This window comes from Thalassophryne amazonica, chromosome 2 (assembly GCF_902500255.1).
Source record: "Thalassophryne amazonica chromosome 2, fThaAma1.1, whole genome shotgun sequence".
Lineage (NCBI taxonomy): Eukaryota > Metazoa > Chordata > Actinopteri > Batrachoidiformes > Batrachoididae > Thalassophryne > Thalassophryne amazonica.
In genome coordinates this window covers 129,158,741-129,180,550 of record NC_047104.1, presented here as the reverse complement: position 1 = coordinate 129,180,550, position 21,810 = coordinate 129,158,741, and the positions used below count along the sequence as shown (strand labels likewise).

The 21,810-nt window shown below is 41.4% G+C and overlaps 1 protein-coding gene, 1 long non-coding RNA gene and 1 other non-coding gene across 6 annotated transcripts in view; 2 read left to right on the top strand and 1 right to left on the bottom strand.

The window, feature by feature from the left end:
- Positions 1-212: 212 nt before the first annotated feature.
- On the top strand, positions 213-12,462 carry LOC117530237. 2 transcript variants are annotated; one of them, XR_004566249.1, is made up of 6 exons: positions 234-288; positions 3,633-3,771; positions 6,010-6,087; positions 6,428-6,551; positions 11,762-11,841; positions 11,933-12,462. It is a non-coding gene; the product is annotated as an uncharacterized LOC117530237 (long non-coding RNA). The 2 variants fall into 2 exon arrangements; XR_004566245.1 differs by lacking the exon at positions 3,633-3,771 and having other exon boundaries at positions 213-288.
- On the top strand, positions 6,123-6,254 carry LOC117504674. Its single transcript, XR_004558874.1, has one exon. It is a non-coding gene; the product is annotated as a small nucleolar RNA SNORA31 (small nucleolar RNA).
- A 2,849-nt stretch (positions 12,463-15,311) lies between the features above and the next one.
- The window catches only part of gtf2f2a (general transcription factor IIF, polypeptide 2a), a 35,575-nt gene continuing 29,076 nt past the window's right edge, over positions 15,312-21,810 (bottom strand). For all 3 annotated transcript variants that reach the window (XM_034193141.1, XM_034193149.1, XM_034193154.1), the window contains 3 exons: positions 19,575-19,674; positions 19,078-19,221; positions 15,312-15,606 (listed from right to left, as the gene is read on the bottom strand). In XM_034193141.1, the coding sequence (XP_034049032.1) occupies positions 15,484-15,606; positions 19,078-19,221; positions 19,575-19,674 (367 nt within the window). In that variant the 3' untranslated portion in view covers positions 15,312-15,483. The remainder of the gene's footprint in view (positions 15,607-19,077; positions 19,222-19,574; positions 19,675-21,810) is intronic.

Sequence of the window (21,810 nt, the reverse complement as noted above, 5' to 3'; positions counted from 1 at the left end):
GTAGGCGTTGTTCATCTGGATAGGTAGTTCCAACTTTGGTGCTTCGTTTATTATTATCGTTGTTGTTTTTGTTTTATTGCTTTTTTTATGTGCACTAAACACACTAGAATGTAACCTGAAGTAGCTATACATCCATTGACATATCCGGTACAGTAGGTGGCGGTATGGACCTAAGGTGATGGTTGCCACCCGCCAATCAAAGGAGGGAAGAAGAAGTTCTGTCTTTTTGCTGTTGTTCGTGGAGGATGGTGCTGTTTTCTACCAGTCTTATTTTTCGTCTTGTCTCTTGTAAGTATGATGGCGCTGCTGTTGCTTAGGAAACATAAACTACAGACTTTTAAACGTGTGTTTAAATTCATACTCGCTAATTTTAGAAAGCGATTTGGAGACGCGTATGCCTTTAATATGTTAGGGAAGCACGTGCTCTGCTAGCTCATGCTATTTGAAAGACCTTTAGTTTTTGACCACAGTGGAATTAAGTCTTGCGTTTGGAGTCTCTGTAACAAAAGCTTATGTATCTACCCGTTGAAATTGATTTTTTTTTTAATTCTGTCGAAGAAATTGTTACACACGTGTGAGAACGTGGACACTTCTGGAATTCTGCACGAGACTTGCAGAAGTGCGCAAGGCAGTACTATAACAAATCTGGAAGAAATCAGATTTTCGGCCTTTATAGGCTTTTCGAAAAACGTTAACCTTGAATCATTTAAGAGGACGTCATTATGGGTGTACTGGTCTGTCCAGGCTTCTCCATTATATTTTTTATTAACAATGATTTCTAAAATAAAAATAATCAGAGCCACAGTGGTTTTTATAGGCGTCCTGCGCACTCTGGACATTTTGGCCTGGTGTCTGTGCTTATGATTTTTTTTTTATTAACTTGATTTCTAAAATAAAAATAATCAAAACCACAGCTTTTTTTTTTTTTAAAAGGTGTCCTGCGCACTCCGATGGCGATATTTTGGCCTTGTCTGCGGTAATTATTTTTTGTTAAGGATGATTTCTAAAATAAAAATAATCAGAACCACAGCGGTTTTTATAGGGATCCTGCATACTCTGATGTAATATTTTGACCCCCTTGTGCTTATTATTTCTTACTAAATATAACAATATGAATGTAGAAATGACAGTCCAGTCCTTCTGTACATGTGGAAGCAGGTAGATTTGGCGTGCCCAACCAGTCGGTCGCGGGCTGAGTTTCAGTCAGTCGCATGTGGGGGGGGAATCTGTCCGTGGACTCGAGAGGATTCAGTGCTGCTATAACAGACTGATGCAGCAGGTGGCAGCAATGCACCAACAAGGATGTCTGCTGCTGTTAAACGCCAGAGTAGAACAGTTCTTCTTCTGTGGTGGATAACAAAATTGTAATTTTCATCTTGTGTTATTTTTCATTTATTCAAATGGAAAATCAATCTGTCTTATCTGCAATGCAAATGTGGCTTTACTGAAGAAAGGGAATTTAGAGCGGCATTTCAGACGATTCACAAGAAATACGATGCCAACTTCTAATGTTTATCCAGCTAAATCCCCTCTGCTTGGTCGAAAAGTCCAGGAATTGAAAAGTCGGCGAGCAGCACAATGATTCATGGTCCATAGATGTGAAGAGTGATGAATGTGGTGAACAAGATTGCAGTGTTCTGTTCGCGCCAGGAGTCTGAGGACACATTTATTCTGTTCACAGCTGGAGGACACACAGATCTGCTGCACACAGATGTTAGGTGGCTCAGCGGAGGTATGGTGCTGCTGTATCTCTATTACGTTACTAAGCCATATATTGGTTTATAACAGAAACTGTAAAAAGGGGTAATAAATATAAGTGTAACGATGGTTGAATATATCACCAGAGCAGTAGATTGATTAGTCCGTGTGAACACTGCGCAGATCGCTGCTGCTGCATTCATGTACTGTCAGAAATTACAGCTTGTTTGCTTGGATTTTTTTTTTTTTTTTTTATGTGGGTGGGGGGTCTGCTTCACTGGGCCCAGGCACCTTATATAGGCCAGAATTAATCTTTTGTGTGGATACAATGATTTTTTTTTTATTTTTTTTACCAAAAATAAAACAGAAACCACGCAACTGCTGAGATTGAAATGACAGTCATGTAATTTCCGACGGTACCTGAATGCACAACGTTCACATGGACTGATAAATGTATTGCTCTGATGATATATTCAGTCATCTTTACACTTATTTCCGTTACCCCTTTTGACAGTTTTGTGTTATAAATAAATATATATGGCTTAGTAACGTAATACAATTGATACAGCAGCCACCGCATTTTTTTTTTTTTTCAGGCCTCCTGCACACTCCTGCGATCTTTTCTGCTCCTGCGCCTCCTGCGCCAGCCGTTAACTGGAACGGTCTTCTGCCTGAAGTTTAAGAATTTCTGAAATGTTCAAATCATGCTGAATATGCACAGCTTTTTGGATTTGAAAGCAAGTTTAAAAGCATATTACATGTGCTATCAAGCAGGTTGCAACAGTGTGACCTGCAGAACTTCCACACATGGGCACAGAACTTAAATACCAGGACAAAGACCGTCGAGCCTAAGAGTCCACGTTATGATGAGTACGTGCAGAGCATCTTGTCAGAATTGACAGGCGCTTCACTGACTTTGCATCCAAAGAGGCTGTTGTCAGTTTTCTCTGTTTTCCATTTGGGGAAAATATAGATGTGGACTCTATATTGTCCAAAGTCGCATCACTCTTCAACCTGGATCCTCAAATTGAAAAATGACATTGAGCTCAAATCCAGAGCAACACCTGATATAACATTTTTGATCCAAGAGCCGTGTGTGTGTTTTCTGATGGAATGTCTCCACAAGTGATTCTCCTCTGGCTGCTCTGCTAGCTGGCTCCAAAATGCAGAATGGATTTCCTGAATGGAGGTGTGTCTCAATGAGATGCGGAGTAGATGCCCCCGATAAGGAAATTCCTTCCACTGTTTACAGTGAGCTAGCAGACCGAGCATTAAGAGGTACTGTCACTGACCGTGAAATATTCAATATATTGTCATTGCCACACTAGTTGGTGTGATATCTCAAGAACCAGTTGACCAATTTCATTCATATTTAGCACAAGCGTGTACTTGGATGCCACTTTTTGATTGGATTATAAGTTGATGCGCCCCTTATGGTGTTGGTTGCTTCTCCGTGGCTCCAGTTTCAGGGTGCAGTTTACTTGAACCCATAGTACATGCGTGAAAATGTAGCTCCACCCACATCATGGTTTATAGACCTTAGCGATAGTTGTGCATGTATCACAGTAGATGATCAGTTTCTGAAATGCTTTAAATCTAACTCTGGTAATGATTGAACCTTTTACCCAATCACAAACTGCATCTTTGACAGCCCGTCCTCTCTGCTGTGAGTTCTCGGGTTTAATTTTTTGATGCAATATTAAATGTCCCTGCGCTTTCTGCCCACCTGTTTCTTGGTGTGTCAGTTTGAAGAAGGGAGGATAAATAAATGCAATATACAGTATGTTGTGTTTTGTAGTGTACACCCTTGTTGACTGGCATGTTCTGTTTTTCAGTTCATACAAATATTCTTTCCATTGCACAAATGGGAGACATTCATTATTTGTTTTATATGACGCTTAGATTTCTGTCATTTATTTTATTGGTGTGTTTAGGCTGTTTTCATCACACACTGAGCCCTCCCACACTCCACTGCATTAATGAGTTCGTCGTGAATCAGTGCAGGCAGGGATCTCAACATGGCGACACACAGACAAGGAGGTCATTTCGGCTGTTCAAGACTCTCTCTCACAGGTTTCTAAGAGCTAATGAAGGTTTTTGTTACACATGCAAAGCAAAACATTCGTTAGCTGTGTTGTAAATAAATAAACCATGAACCTATTTTTCAAATGTTTCAATGTTCACCTCACATATGTTCATCTGTTCTGTGGCTGAACGAAGCAGTTTACTCGGGTTTTGTGCCTCATATAGTGACATTAATTTGCTGGTTAGATATGCTCCTTAACACTGTGTGCCTTATAAATAATAAAAGCCACAATTATATGAATGTCTGTTCCTGCGCACCGTTACAGCACACAGGAACGATGATCATTTACACAGTTTTGTCATTGAATAGGCCATTTTGCTGTTTGATAAAGACATTTATATTTATTTGCTTGAAATGAGTGTGACTGAGAATTAGATGTTCTCTCTAAAGCCCGACGATCGCTATAGACATGAGGACAAGCTCAAAATAGTCACGCCATCATGACTGCTCGTATAAAGAACACTTTAAATGTGACTTGACTGTTTTTAAACGCATGCTGAAAGTAACTGAGCCCTGTTAGGAACTTTCCACTGCTCTCATTTATTTCAAACAAAAAGGCTCTTTAATGTTGTTTCAGCTGTAAGAAAAAAAAGTATCTTTTTCCAGCATATAAATTTTACCAGACTATAAGTTGCAGGACCTTTCAAACTAGTTCTTATTAAAAGTGACTTACATTCCAGAAAATACAGCATTTTTGTATCTAGGACAGGTGCGTTTGTCATGCGTGCAGTATGATTGATTGATAAATCATAATTATATCATTTATTTGGGTGGGACAGGGTTTATATGATTCAATATGTGGAGGTGGAGTGAAATCCTGAGTATTTTGCACCATAGGGGCTGTTTGCATCCAGTTGTGCATTTTACTTTTTGTAAAATGGTCCATAGAAATAACATCAGGCTATATTAACATCGTGTGAACACAAGTGTCTGTAAAAGAAGTTTTCCACTATTTATGTCTGGCATGGAGTCTGATACAAATACGCATGTGAAGCACACAGCGCCTTTGGCTCACCTTTGTTTGATGCAAAATATAGTCCCACTGAACTGTTGTTACAGTTTTGCTTTTTATCTTCCATCCTGTTGTGTTTTAACTTTTTCCCCTCATTTATTTTTTACTATTTATCTCAGTCTGGATTGCAGTGGCAGTAAACCAAGCAGTACATCACACACTTCCTTATCCTTAGCCAAGTCCTCTATTTCTTTCTGGCGAATCCCGAGGCGTCCCCAAACCAGCTGGGACATAGAATTTCCAGTGTGTCCTGGGTCTACCCAAGACACACTGGAGTCCAACTAGGACACATGTCCTAGTTAAACATGCCCAGAAGACTGCATCAGGCAGATGACCAGGTGGTGTCCTCATTGGATACCTGAACCACCTTAGCTTTCTCCTTTTGATGCGAAGACACAGCAGCTTTACTCAGAGACCCTCCCAGATATTTGAGCTTCTCACCCTGTCCCTGAGTGTAAGGTCAGATACCTGTTAGATTAATCTGATTTCCAATGCTTGTATCCGTGATCTTGTTGGCCATTCTGGCTATTACCCACACTTCATGACCATAGGACAGGATAGCAACGTAAATTTGACTGGTAAATTGAGTCTCCTTCTGGCTCAGGTTTTTCTTCAGCATTTTCCTGGTTCTCTCCCTCAGCCCCAACCAGTCCCAGCAGAAGACTGCCCCTCCCTGAGCCTGGTTCTGCTGGAGGTTTCTTCCTGTTAAAAGGGAGTTTTTCCTTCCCACTGTAGCCAAGTGCTTGCTCACAGGGGGTCGTTTTGACCGTTGGGGTTTTACATAATTATTGTATGGCCTTGCCTTACAATATAAAGCGCCTTGGGGCAACTGTTTGTTGTGATTTGGCGCTATATAAAAAATTGATTGATTAATTGGTCCGTGCTGGCCAGCAGGCAGCTGCTTGCACACTGCTGAGCAGAGCAGGAACCTGGGGAGCTTGTGTGGTTTCTTCACTTCAGCAAAAATTTGCAACAATAACATCTCCAATTCTTAATCTGAAAGTGCTTCAAAGACTGTTTACATTTCAAATAATAGTACCAAACATGCAGAATAGTGACATCACTCAGGCAATGGGACAAATAATGAATGTCAGATGACATAGAATTCACCAATCAAATGAGAAAGATCTCTAGGTTTCATTTAAAGCTTATAATATTTGAGTACGAGTTTATTAAAGGAAAACGGCTAACGTAACATCTGCTTTGTTTGTAGGGGTGAAAGCAATGATTTAAGGATTGTCCTGCAGCTGCAAAACTCAAGCAAATCTTGAATAGTATTCATAGATCGGAGGTGAGCACAAGTAGTATCTCGTAAAACTACAGTAATTGCATCCACTGATAGACCTGAAGCAGGCTTCCTCTGCTTTTGGTTTGCATAGAGATGCAAAATCAAGTGTTCCTTGCACTTTCTGTCTGCCTCATTACATGGCAGCACAGATTGAATTAAGGAATACATTTTGACTTGTGGAACATGGTTCAATGCATAAATATCTACAAAGTCTTATTGTTGTAAACCTGACAAGAGCTGGGCACATTTGTTTTCTGTGATCTTCTGTTGCCAACCACTGAAAGGTACAGTCCTTAAAATTTTTATTTTGTAGCACTGGCTTATTTAATTTTTTTCTTTACAGGTAATAAGAAACTGGAAGGTTATTCCCAGGTTGCGACAGTACAGTGAGAAGCTTGTTACAGACATGAAAGATGGGCTGAAATGACCATTGTAGTGCTGTTGGCTCTTCCAACCGGAGGGGCAAAGTAAGTCTACCATTTGATAGAATTCCCAAGACACCTCAAGTACACAGAGGCATGGATTCGGGTGATAAGCTGCAAAGACTGCCATGACTTACTAAGAGAATGATAAAAGTATCAGATACACACAAGAATTTAAAGCTCCACAAGATAGCCTGATGTCATCACTCCAGAAAATGTGGGCTGGGAAGTCTGGGGTAAAATGCATCCTGGTGCTGGATACAGTTTAAAAAGAAAAAAAAAGGGTGGTGCTGTGAAATTCTACTCTGGCTTCCCCAACTACCAAGCTTTTAAAGCCTGGGTCCCACCGAATAATAAACCATGAATAATGAGCAACACATAGGTGTGTGAGCGATTATTCGAAGAATGACCCACGTTTTCATCTATCACATATCCACTGTGAAGGTGCCTCTCTGTACCCCGCATGTGCCACGTAGCAGCCTCAAGTGAGCCACGACCGACCTGTCATTAGAGCCTCCAATGGCTCACATCAGCCACACTAAGCCACGTAGTGCCATGATATCGCAATGTTGGTGCACGTTTAGGTATGAGTTTGATCCAAACCCCCAGCCCTCCCACACCTGGTCCCTTTAAAGTGTGGGTTTTCAATTCACAGCAGCATTTAAAGACACCACCTGTAGTGCACCAGACCAGCTAGAACCGAACCAAGGGTTCCCGGACAGCCACCTCTGTGCTCCTCGCTGGCTCCGCAGCTCGCTGGCTTTATTTCTTCTGCGGCTTTAAACACACACACCGTGATCCCACTTTTAACTTTGCGTTCATGTGTTTATTTCTGCAAAATCGCTCTTTTGCTCGTGCTCTGTGCTCCTTCTCACTGACTTTCTTTCCATCCGTGGCTTGCTGGCTTTATTTTTTTTCCCTGGCTTTAAACAGTCATTTTCACACCATGATCGCCACTTTGTGTTCGTCCATTTATTTCTGCAAAATCGCTCTTTTGTGCGCGGTGCCATTCTGCGCACACACAATCAACTTCAATTTTCGTAATGAGGTGGCTGCTTTAATTACATACACCTGTGGATCACTTAAAAAAATTAAATAAATAAAAATAAAAAAAATATTTATTTCTTCCGCAGCTTACATGTCACTGTGATACAACTTTTAACTTTGTGTTGTGTCTTCAAAATCGGTCTTTTGTGTGCTCTCCTTGTGTGTGGCTGCACAGCTTGACACTGCTTTTAGCAGCTTCACTGGAGTTACTTCTTCCGCGGCTTTAAACACACATCCACTTTCACGCAGTCATCCAAATTTTAACTTTGTGTTCGTCCAATATTGACTGAAAAATCACTCTTTTGTGAGCTGGCGTTCTGCTTAAATGCTCCTTTGGAGCGTGATGTGTCACTGCCTCAGTGTGCAGTGCGCACACACAGCAGAGCTCATGTGATCCATTAACAAGATATTAAATCAACTATAGACATACTTTTACAGCTAGGAACTGTTTTATCAAGCTATAAAAACATTAAAAATAGTTACCTTAAGCTGTTCAAAATACATTCCACATGGAGCAGGAAAGAGAGGGGGAAAAGTGTCCAGATGAAACATCCATCCGTTTTCTTCCGCTTTATCCGGTGTCGGATCGCGGGGGCAGCAGCTCAAGCAAAGCCGTCCAGACCTCCCGATCCACACACACCTTCCCCAGCTCCTCCGGGGGAACCCCAAGGCATTCCCAAGCCAGCAGAGAGATGTAGTCCCTCCAGCGTGTCCTGGGTCTTCCCCGGGGCCTCCTCCCAATAGGACGTGCCCGGAACACCTCTCCAGCAAGGCGTCCAGGGGGCATCCAGAAAAGATGCTCGAGCCACCTCAACTGACTCCTTTCGATGTGGAGGAGCAGCAGCTCGACTCCGAGCTCCTCCTGAGTGACAGAGCTCCTCACCCTATCTCTAAGGGAGCGCCCAGCCACCCTGCCAGTCCTCTGTGATTCCAGAAGTGTTTTCAGCATCCAAGGTTTAGCAAAAAATGATTAATCTGCTACAAAATAATTATTTTATATACAGCGCACAGAGCAGGTGGAATTGTGTGCGCAAGAGGGCAGCCCTCCAAAAATAGCCTCTCAGGTCCTGCATAGCTGCCAGGCGCACAGATAATGGGCTTTTAGCAGCCTTGTAAGCACCACGCAAATGCCTCTAACTCGTCACAGTAACTCGTACACAAGCTGCCCAACGCTGTTATTGCTAAATTTTGAACATCTTGAAATTAGCGCCTCACTCAGAGAGGAGCCTTGTTAACTGGAGATAATGCCTCTAAGAGCCACGAAACTCCCACGATAATTGAAGAAACCCTCTTGTAGCAAAGAAAACATGCTGCGTGGCTCCTTCTTCATCCTTCATTATCCTCTGGAGTTGACTGACGCACCTCCGCGTCAAAGACACATGACCAAATTAAGCGGATGTAACACCACTGCGCTTGTCTGTTTGAATATGTGTTGGACGTGCAGACTTCAACCTATAGACCAGTTTAAATTTTTTTTTTTTTTTTTTTTTTGATAGGTTTAGCATAACTTGGCTTATGAGTACTTTTTACGCCATGCATTTTCTTCCATATTATGCACGTTTTTGCTGCGCATTTTGTAGAAACCCACAGCAAACGGGAGTGTAATTCCCTTGTCTAGCTGCAGCGGGGGTGGGAAGAAACACTACTTTCAGTGATGGGAAAATGCACGAGCTAACCAATCACAAATCACTAAGCCCACATGTTGACCACAGACCCCACGTGGGTGTGCTTGCAAATGGGAGTTTTTTTCTCTTCAGTTTCTGCTGTGCCCATAGCAACTAAGTAAAAAAAACAACAACAAAAAACACAAATTTCCCTGTCATTGTACCCCGCCTCGCACTCTGTGACTGCTGGGATAGTCTCCCAGCATTGTTTTTTCTACAATGTTTCTCTTAAGATTATTGAGCCATTACCTGGAGGGGGAGGTTTCTGTCCTCTGTGAGTTTGACCGGTGGACTGTCCGTCAAATTCCTCACCTGACACTGTCCCTGGAGTGGGAAACACCCTGCGGGACCAGGCACTTGACACCAGAAGTGAGAGCTGCTCAGATCACCTCCCCACCTCACTGGCTGCAGTGACCCCCCCATAAATAAAAAAAAATCATTTTTGCAGTGAAAGGGTTTGTAATCAAGATTTCCTGCAGTAATTGATCCATAAACTACTTAAACTGAAAAAAACTTATGAATGATATTCACGTTTTGCGAGACCTGGCTGGCGTGGCTGTTTCATTTTATTTATTTTATTTGATGTTTTCACAAAGCGTTCCGTAAAAGCGGCGCTGCAGGTGGTTTAAGAGCAGGCTTTAATATTTCTTTTAATGTGATGCGAGCGTGCGAGGTTACTTTGACCCCTGATTATTTCCCATCTTTAACTTCATAATGAAATTAATTAAGGATCAGACTACTATCTCTTGTGGAAGACGTGTTTGACAAACTGATGGTATTATTTTCTATCTGGACTGAGACTAACAAATTCAGTCAAGTCTGTTATATAAATTCTGTATTTGTTTTGACAAATGTGGGACTGAGTTTGAATAAATGTCACAGCACGGAAAATGGAGATTTATGGTGAAACTCTCTTGAAAACATTGATCATCCCCTTCGATTTCTATTATGTCTGGTTGTTTGAAGCTAACCAATATGGCAGCACTCTGGCAACAGCCAGCGAATTAACAGATCACCGCAGTCCTCCATTGAATGAGTAAATAGATATCTATGCATTAGGTATGTGATGAGGACCAGGCATTTACTCGGCTCGACGAGTGCATATTCCATCCAAAACATGCCCTCTTTCCACTGACAAGTGGATGACAATACTGTAAACCTTTCCTTGTGTCAGAGGCCATAACTCTGTGTTAATATCCATCACTCAGCTCAGCATATGAAGAGCTTTCAGTTGAGCCGTTTATGAACAAGAGGCAACTAACTTGAGAATTGTCCAGTTGTGAGCTGTGAATGGGTGGCCATCTTGGAGGTGAAGGTCAAAGCTAGGCCAAATTGTAATAGTGCTATAAAATATGAATTCCTCAACCCCAGAAACGACATATTAAGCTGCATTGTCGGCCAAACCATTGAAAAACTCATTTTTAAGATGGTCAGCGGTGGGAATCTTGGGAAAAATGAATTTTCAAGCGGTGGCCGTTTTGGATTTTTGCCCCTGTGGCTTCCACCCACACTTTTGCAAGGGACACCCCCTCAAATTTAATCAATTAACCTTCAAAGAAGTAACAAGAACTGAGAAACCTTTGCTCTTCATGATCACGGAAGTGCTCCAGATGACCCAGTTAGATCAACTGCACGTACCTTTCACAGAACCTGTATGCCTTTGGGGCCTTGTATTCAAGAACTGGTAGTCCGTCATAAGTTTTCTCTACTAAATATTCTCCAATTGTTCTGCTTGTAACATCTGGAACATGTTTAAGAGACTTTGTCCACCTTTCTTTTGGCAAATTATGGACATTTCCTACAGTGTTAGCAATACTATTCATGTCCGCATAGCTTACACTTTGTTTGTTCCCCGAGGCTTTCCACGCAAGGGACGTCCGGGCTACTTATCGAGCATGCAACAAACAATGCAGCAATGGCATATTTTGGTCCAAATATAATCTGGTCCATAAGTAACAGGCTAGAGACATAGTTTTTGTAATTTTGCATCTGTACACTACCTGCATGGCCTTGAAATGACAACTGTTTTAGTAATGGCTTAATACAAACACAATGGCTGAAAGTGCTACATGTCCACATCTCCAGCCCAATTATGCTATATTGTGCATGAACGTGACCACAAAACTAAGCATCTTCATGGACTTGTATTTACACCAAACATCTGCCGTTTGACAATTAATGTTCTGACAGTAAAACTTGAGAAATCTTTGAATAATTATGCTAGAATACTGCCTTTGGAATCACACTGAGAACGGGGCAGCACTGATCACACTTTCCACCGGGTTCTGAGTTGTGCAGTCGTGTGTGTTGTGCATGCAGCGTGACACGTTGCATGCACAAAATGAATTGTCAGGTGTTTTTCACCAAATCTCAATTTCCAAGAATCTCTAAATTTTATTTACTAATTTTGATCAACAAGTTGATCACCTTGACATGTTTGTTTGGCCGCTGAACTATCATGAGTTATCGGATCACAAGGAAGATTGTGGCTGCTGATGTCAGATGGTTTACATTTTTATGTGACCTAACTGTTTTGCCTCCTAGGTACTGACTGCTGTGGCCACCCTAATCCAGAAGCAGGTGGTCTGGTGGAAGGCACATTGAGAACAGTGATGTGTTTTCAGGTGAGAATTTACAGAGATTTCATATAAATTTGTATGTACTCTCATATTTGTGTATGTATTCATCATCCTGTTTTTACCTTCTGACCCAAAGGTGCAGGTCAAAGTTACTGAGAAGTGCTGAAGATTGTACAGAATCCATGTGAACGTGTGTCATCAAGGAGTTGAGCTTCTACCCTTTTTTCTCTTATCTGTATATGGTGTGCAATGTTATTTATCTGATACTGATAAATTCTGGTCAGATTTCTCATTGTAAATGTTTTTTTTGTTTTAATTTGTAAAGCTTAGGGTTGGTTGGTTGCTAATTGGGAAGTTTTTTTTTTTTTCCCCTGCAGTGACAGGAGTATCAATTTATGCAGTATGTGAGTACAAACATAGCAGTATATTTTATTTTGCTCAAGAATAAAAAATTGTGAAGGTAGTTGCTTGTAACTGCATTATTTGATTTTATTGTACCCCCGCTCTCAAAAGAAAAATTGGTAAAGGAATGACTCTGTCCCATCCACAGGCTGGCTATTACGCCACGGTGGTGCATATTGCGTGATACCGATGCGCAATTTGCACCACTGCAAGATTTGAATTTTAGCCGATCGGAAGGCTTTTAGAATTTGACCCGGCAAAAGCGGAGGCAAGCCATATTGCATTTTGGGATTGTGTGGGCAGTTCATGCGTAAGAAATTTCAAATTATTTCCAGTTTGCAAATAAGGGCACGAGGAGACAGTATTTACGCCATTGTGGTGCATATAAGGACATGATACTGCTGTGGTGTGTATATATAAGGCCATAACGTGCTGTTATTTACATAGATGGTACCTCATAGCAGGGATCTAGCTAGGACCATTTTAGTGCCAGGTAAATTGTGATCGCGGCTCACGGCCGGGGGTCCGCTTAAAGGACCCTGTGGGGTCCAGGGGTAACGCCCCGGTAGGGGTCGAGGAGGCGGAGACCCCTGAAGCTATAGGGTTTTATTCCCCCAAAGACAAAAAAAAAAAAAAAATCGCATTTATGTTGTAATATTTGTCATTAACTGAGTTACCCATTCTACACACAGGTAAAGTGCTCTCTAGCCAGCTGCTACTACATAGTAAGTAATGCGTGATGCTTGCTAGGGCGTTTCACAACAAGCTGTATTTGTGCATTCAAACGCAAAACAACCTGGCATTTTCAGTGAATAAATAAGTAAAATAGCTGGATGCAGACAGATGAACAGTGAACACTATTTTGGCCCCCAAGATGCTGCCACAAGTCATATGACTTTTTTTTTTTTTTAATCAGACAGCTCAAATGACTGTGATTTGGCACTTCTGCTTTCGTGCCTTTGTCTCCCATCACATTTTAATAGTTTTTGCAGTGCGCATACTGATTACATTTTGTGATTACATACATTTACTTACATACCTGTGGCCTACTGTAGTGGAAATTATTAATCTCTCATTAACCTCAGGATCTATTCCTCAATGTTTCAAAATCTGCAGTAATTAAACTAATACTTGGTCTACTGAAAAATTATAGGCCGATATCAAACCTATCATTTTGTTCTAAAATGCTTGAAAGTTTCACAGCAGCTCATGGACCACCTTACTGAGAATAACCTGTTTGAGCCACTGCAGCCTGAATTTAGAACACACCATTCCACAGAGACATCTTGCTAAAGTGATAAATGATATCTTGCTTGCAATGGATTCAGACACCACTATGGTTCTGTTGCTGTTAGATCTTAGTGCTGTGTTTGATACGGTGGATCATCATATACTAGTTGATAGGCTGGCGAATCACTTGGGGATTGCTGGGAATGTCCTTGCATAGTTCACACTGTGTCCTGTACAATAACACTACCTCTAACCTTGTTGCCATGAAATATGGGGTTCCACAGGGGTCCATCTTAGGCCCCCTACTTTTCTCCCTTTACATTGCACCCCATGGGCTTACACTGTGGCATTGTGGAATTCCTTTTCATTGCTACGCTGATGACACTTAGTTGTACATGTACGTAGATAACTGCTGGTAATCTTATATGCATCAAGACTTCAGAGGGTTGCCTTGCATCAGTGAAAAGCTGGCTATCTAGTAATGTCTTTTTAAATTCTGACAAGACTGAAATGATCCTCCTTGGTCCAGCAAGACATCAGTTTGACCCGCTAATGCTTAACCTAGGCTCATGTGTCATACATCACAATGACAAAGTGAGGAACATTGGGATGATTTTTGATCCCACGTTGTCCTTTGACCTACACATCAGAGAAATCGCAAGGACTACTTTCTTCCACTTTCAAAATATAGTGAACACTCATCCCCTCCTGTCTATGGCTGATGCAGAGACTCTTACTCATGCATTTGTCCCTTCTAGACTGGACTACTGTAATGTTCTTTTCTCTGGTTTACTGCAGTCCAGCATTCTGGGTCTCCAGTTGCTTCAAAATGCTGCTGCCAAAATTTTGACAAGCAGCTTAAAGTTTGACCACGTTACACTGATTATGGCCTGCCTTCACTATCTTCCTGTTTCTGGGAGGTCTGATTTTAAGGTTTTGTTACTAATGTATACCATTATTCACTGACTAGCACCTCCCTACTTAGCTGACTTAATTAACTCTACATACCGGCCCGTGCTCTGCATTCTTAGGGTGCAGGACTACTTTTGTGTCCCTAGGGTGAATAAAACGTTTGCAGGCCACAGAACCTTCTCTTACCATAGGCATGTTTTGTGGAAGACTAAAGACAGATCTGTTCTCTCTTGTATGGCTAGCATACTGGCATATTATGGAACTACGCTTCTTATCCTTTCAATTCATCTTATTAATAACAGAACAGGTCTCAGCCTCACTTCATCTAAATTCTGGGTCTGTTAGTGAAGCTCAGGACTAGCTGCCAGTAATCACTTCAGTACTCTCTCTGCTACCCTGTCGATTTAGTGTTGGTGAACTCATACCTTAGGTGCAGTGATTTCTGGTTGACCGTTTCTGCTCTTCTCTCTGTCCGAGACTGAAGCGACATGAGGTTGACAGCTGCGCACCACAGGCACCTGCCTGTGGCGTCAATGACTGTGTACTCGTCTCAGTAATGCACTTGATGCTATTCTGCTTTTTCTGTTTTCTATTTCTTCAGCTTGGTAAAACTTTGTAAAAACCTTCTGTTAGAATGGCCTAAAGCAGTGGGTCACCCTCTCCCAGTCTGGTCTGCTTGAGGTTTCTTCTTCAACATCAGCAGAGGGAGTCTTTCCTTACCACTGTTGCCTGTGTGCTTGCTCATGTGGGTCTGGTACGGTTAGACCTTGCTCGTGTGAAGCACCTTCGAGGCAGCTTTGTTGTAATTTGGTGGTGTATAAATAAAATAAATTCAACTGAAATTGAAGGACTCGTGTGCACCCAACAGGCTTATTTTTATTTATTTTTTTGTTTTCCAACAACTTTAACAACCATGTTAATGAGCACTTCACCTTTGCCAAGATACCTGGCTGGTGTTGCATATCAATATACACTATCTGAATTTTTTATGTTTCAGCTGTTAAAAACCTTGTTGGAAACATGTTACAAAATGTACCAGTAAAGCAGTACACCCAACTGATAACATATACAAAATATATAAACATTTCACAAGTATTACTGTACAGTACAGCAGCATGGCAGCTTGGTGGTTCAGGGTAGCATCTAAGCATCAGTCTTTTCTTCTCCATGGTAATGTCTGTACTCTGGCCTGAGCTCCCAGGTGTTCTTGTGTGTCCCCTTCACATTGTAGATTCCAATATCACGCAAGATTTCCTTTAAGTAAGTCTGGGACAGGAAAAGGACAGTTTGGGAGGGAAAACAAAAACCTGTACATGTTTAAGCTAAAAATGAAAAACCATTTTTAAACATGAGGCAGTATTTTTCATTAATTTCATTAATGTTGGAATGTGATGTATCTGATGCCATTCGGTTGTGTTCCACACAGCTGACATGGCTCAGCTCAAGGTTGACTGTCACACTCCTGACTGATCAACCAGCTCACACTGGAATGCCCCATGTTTTCAGGAAGTTCAGCGTGGTCAGCGCCTGTGTGGGCACAGACAACTGCCTGGCTCCTCACCAAATTGCGTTCTGGGATGGCCGCAGTTCTGCGTGCAACTCCAGTAACGGTGGCCTTGGTAAACGAAATCAGTTTATGGGCCAATTATTGTCATTTGCAAGTAAGTCCTCACGTTCCCAGAAAACACACTCACGTCAGATTGCACCATTTGCAAGGTCCTCTAACGCAGCCACTATTGATACCATTTTACGCATCACTTTGCACATGGTTTTATGTCCCTCCATATAACCTATCTTATATACTATCTATAACTTCCATATAATATTCATCAGTCTCTGATGTGCACATTACTATGATGACTTCTTGTTTTCACACTATTAACGTTTCCCAGAATCACCTCTATGTGTCAGCAGTGGAACAACAGCTGTGAACGTGTGTACGCCAGCCTTGATTTTGCCTGACGCACTGCACATTTCCAGTTATATCACTTTTGATACATCTGAACATTGGCATGGAGACGGATGTACACCAGGTTTTTGTGCGTAAGCATGCTTTGTACATGAGGCTGCAGTTCTCTCCTCTGAAATGCCCCCTCACACCCTTCTTCCCATAGCACAGTGAGCTCCAACAGGATGAGCTTCCGTTCCATGGAGGACTGTCAGGTCTTAAAGTGGTGTGAATGACATCTGGGAACTGGAGTTTCCTCTTCAGGTCTACCCTAAGTTCCTGTGCTTGAGCTGACTGGAGGAGACTTGCCCTGGTTTGATTAGGTTCTGGTGGCTTTGCTCCCTCCTTGACAAATGTTACAGGTGGCGGCCTGTTCCGGAATTGATGTTTCCTGATTCTCTCCTGCTCTTGGATGTCTGCAACCAAGGCCAGTACTTTGTCATGGTGCTATCTTTTTCTGCCGTGGGTCAGAGTGGTCTTAGATTAGATTTGATTAGATAGAACTTTATTGAAACCTTGGGAAGACTCCCTTAGACACCCATGGCACACATCACGAGTCCCTGAAGGTCATAGCAACCATACAGTTTGCCACTTGGAACTCTTCCACCAGTGATGACAGGGGTAGTTATAGCTACCTAGATCTGATGTACAACCCGACTGATGTGAAGCTTAGAGGGATTCCTAGCCACCTTCAGAGGTACATGTTGATCTTTCGTTCCACTCCTTCAACTGCTTCAAGTTGGACTTCATACACGGTCATCCACATCAATCTGGGGAGCAGGCCTTGTTGGTACAGCTATGCTTTAAACTTCCCTGAGAGTCCAGATTTCTCAATGTTGTTCAGCCAAACGTCTACTTGCTTCTCAGTGCTGCGGACATTGTTGCAGTCCCTCAATGACTTGTCGTAGCACTTTCACAGATACTTGATGGGATTGTCCTTGATCGATGGGATGAGCTTGCCTTGCATGTACAGACTGGACTTGATGATGATGTTGCCCTTCCTAATAATCATGATCCTTGATTTTTTTTGGCTTGAATGTCATTCTCACCCATGTTGCCACCTCAAACTTCACTAAGACCCACCTTGCCTGCACATGTTGTGATTGTTAGGTCAACCATGTATCCCCTGATCACTGGTTGTCAGACCCCTCAGCCCATCACTGGGCCATACTAAAATACAAAATGGATGAAATGGGGGTAAAATGTAATGAAATGGAGCAGAGTTAACCAGACTGACTCAAAATAAGTAGTTTTATTTAATTGTTTTGGCTTTTTTTTTTTGTGAGAGTAGGGGCAGGTGTGCCACCTGTTGTTCAAGAGATGAAACTTCAGTTAGTGGTCAGTCTACTCCATTTCATTACATTTTGCCCCATTTTGTTATCAGTCCCCATTTTGCTAAAGAATTAAAGTACTTAAGTGAATCATATTTGAAGTCAGTCTGCTCCATTTCGCTACATTTTACCCCAGTTTTGCCATCATCAGTCCCCATTTCGCTCCATTTCACTTAAAAATTATTAAAGTACTTAACTGAATCATATTTCATCATATTTGGAGTCAGTCTGCTCCATTTTGTTACATTTTACCCCCATTTCGCATTTTAGTATAGCCGCCCATCACTGGGCCTCTGGCTTCCCTTTACCCTGCTTTAATGATGAGGTTCATTCCTGTGACAAAAAGGAATGGGGAGAAATCTGGTGACAATCTTTCTCTGGAGGTGCTGCCACTATGTGCTGTAGTCCTTAGTTTTAACCAGAGCTTGATCCAAGTAGCTGTTGGTCATTCCCTTGATGTGATCTGGGACGTGACAGTACTTCAGAGCTGTCCTTATTAGATTGTGAGGAATGGACCATAAGCGTTTCCCAAGTGCAGCCAGACTATGGTCAGGTCACCTTTCTCTGTTAGTGCAGTCACAAGAGTTAGGTTCTTCTGAGATCGATGCTATACGTTTGGCAAACATAAATCTTGGCTCCACTTCTCCCATACTCAGTAAGATTGTTGTAGCTACGTAAATGATCAGGACAGCTGAACCGCTGCTATCCATGCTGCTAGGAGTCATATGTAAAAGGGTAAACAGAATGTTCCATTATTTGGATGATGAGGAGACAATGGAAAATGAGGCCACTGCCGGTTGAGCAGCAGCCATGTGTGCCATATGGGGACATTATGGGTCTTAAAACACACATTTTCTGCTTTCCATAGTGCCAAGAACAAGCTGGATGACGCACTAACTGAGTACATGACTGCTACAAGCCAGATTCATGAATGTCGGCTGGAAAAATGCCCTGTCATGCAGGGGGCTAGCTTCATTTCTTTACTGCATGTAAAAAGGGAAAAGCTGCACATCACCACACGTTTCAGCAACAACTCAGTTATTTTCTACCTCCTCCTACAGAGAAACTGGGATCTCAGAAATACCTCAGTTGTTGAAGACACACCCGGACATGACAATCATATTATTATGCCACACGTATCATATTCACAGTGGTGAGACATAAAAACTTGGTAAAACACAAATGCAACAGTGAGAAGTCATTTATCTTCACTGATTATATGGACAGTAGTTTTGTAATAAAGATTTAAGTCATTTTAAAGGTTTGATTAACTTGAAGATGTGTCCATCATAATGCAGATTCCTGGTCATCCATTCAGAATATTGCCTTTGGGAAAACTGTATGAATCTCAAAGTCGTCGTAAACAAAAATTAAAAAGTAACTCTGCGGATGAGTAGCGCTGTTTGTGGTCACTAACTGTGTGTAATCACTGTGTTGTTGCCCATCAAGTTCTCTTACCACAGGCTGTTTGGTGATATCAACAAGGTCTTTGATGTTGTAGTACTGGTGCTTCTCAAAAGCAGAAAACAACATGTCCAACACTTGTTGTTTGGCTGCTCTTGATCTCTTGCCCTCCTCTTTCTTTTTCCTTTCATACTCCAGCTTGAGCAAAAGAGAGTAGTTGTGTTATAGTGCCCTGCCAGTAATGCCATCATATTTAATCACTGCTGACACACACACACACACTTGCACCCTTTGAAGAATTAACAGTAAATCATCACTCTCACAAGCCAGTTTCTCAAGTCATGAGATGGATACATGAATGTTTATAAAACAGTGCGGAACTGGGAGGGAAAAATGTAACTGAAGGTTTTTCTTAAAAAGAAGCTAAATGTCAGGTAACTTTCCAGACAGAACATGGGAGTCTCCAACCAAGAATTCAACTGATGCAATTATGCACATAAAAATAACAGATGAATGAAACACGACAGTTCTGTGAAGTACTGGTTTCTTACATTGTAAGCATGGTTGGCCACAGGTTTGTAGTTACTGGTCACAGCCTTGTCCAGCTGTAGAGAAAGCCGGACCGGTTTGGAGGACTCTTCAATTTGCAACCTGGGGTGATCAAAATAAATTAACTTGCCAAATAGTTATGTGTAGATGAATGCAAACAAAAAGTTATGCACAACTGTCATTCTGGAAGAGCAAGATATTTTAAACATGTGAGAACACAACAAAAACCAAACATATAAAAAATGAACAGCCATGAAAAGGAACCTTGAATAACAATAGCAATAATTAGGGTTTAACAATGCACTAGCTCCACAATACAAGACATATCACACGATTCGATACATGTTCATAATGATTATGTAGAAAGTAATCTGCGGGAGATGTTTTAGCTTTAACGAATCAAATTTTTCTGAAGTATAAATTTTAATCCTTGATATATGTTTCCTATTTGTAAATTTTACAAGTCATTTATGATTTTGTGTGTGTACACGCGCACACACACACGCGCGCACACACACGCGCGCACACACACACGCGCACACACACACACACACACACACACTTGTTTGTAAAGGTTTGGGTACCCCTGATGATTTCCATGATTTTCCTTTATAAATCATTGGTTGTTTGGATAAATATATTAGTTAAATATATCATATAGCAGACAAACACAGTGATATTTGAGAAGTGAAATGAAGTTTATAGGTTTTACAGAAAGTGTTCAATAATTCTTTAAACAAAATTAGGTAGGTGCATAAATTTGGGCACCCCAACAGAAAAAAATACATCAATATTTAGTAGATCCTCCTTTTGTAGAAATAACAGTCTCTAAACACTTCCTATAGGTTCTAATGAGAGCCTGAATTCTGGTTGAAGGTATTTTGGACCATTCTTCTTTACAAAAGATCTCAGGTTTGTTGGTTTCCAAGCATGGGCAGCCTGCTTAAAATCACACCACAGATTTTCAATAATATTCAGGTCTGGGGACTGAGATGGCCATGGAACATTGCACTTGTTCATCTGCATGAATGCCTTAGTAGATTTTGAGCAGTGTTTAGGGTTGTTGTTTTGTTGAAAGATCCAGCCCTTGTACAACTTCAACTTTGTCACTGATTGATGATCACCGTTCTCAAGAATCTGCTGATATTGACTGGAATCCATGTGACCCTCAACTTTAACAAGATTCCCAGTACCTACACTGGCCACACAGCATGAGGGTGATTCTTTAACTACGGGCACTATTGGCCTTGTAAATGTAATTTCCACCACACCATTGCCTTACAATATAAAGCGCCTTGGGGCAACTGTTTGTTGTGATTTGGCGCTATATACATGTGCTCTGATGTCACTGTTTATCTCCATAGAAACTACCCAAACAATCTTTCATACAAACAGTTTAAAGGGACATTACAGTGTTGTGGTGGAAATTACGGCAATAGTGTGGGACAACTACATTTTGTTTAAAAAAATCACAACAGTTGTATGACATTGAATACCCCAATTATGTTTTGATTATTTTACTGATATTTTATTCAGAGATATTTTAAAACATCAGAAAAAACATTTCTTTACCATTCATTTTTATCATTGAAGATCAAAAGTCTGGGTGTGGGACAAGCACAAAACGGCAATATTTGCATATAATGATGCTGAAAAAAGGTGAAAAAGTCATCATAGACTACTAGAACAAATTTCTTAACACACTTTCATTGTAAAGATAACTATAAAAGTGTGAAATTTCCCCATTTATCTGTTTTTCATACAATACGATCAAAGGACATAAGTGCCCGTAGTCTAAGAATCACCCACGATGGATCCACCTCCAAATTTTACTGTAGGTCGCAAGCATTTTTCTTGGAATGCTGTGTTTTTTTTTTTTTGCCATGCATACCACCCCTTGTTATGTCCAAATAACTAAATTTTAGTTTCATCAGTCCACAGCACCTTATTCCAAAATGAAGCTGGCTTGTCCAAATGTGCTTTAGCATACCTCAAGTGACTCTGTTTGTGGCGTACGCAGAAAAAGCTTCCTCTGCATTACAGCATCTCTTTGTGCAAAGTGCGCTGTATAGTTGAACAAACAGAGACACTATCTGCAGCAAGATCATATTGGTCTTTGGAGCGGGTCTATGGGTTGACTATGATGGTTCTTGCCATCCTCTTATCTTCTTATGGCCTCGGACAGTGGACTCATCTCTGTGCTTGTTCTGTTAGACCTCTGTGCTGCTTTTGATACTG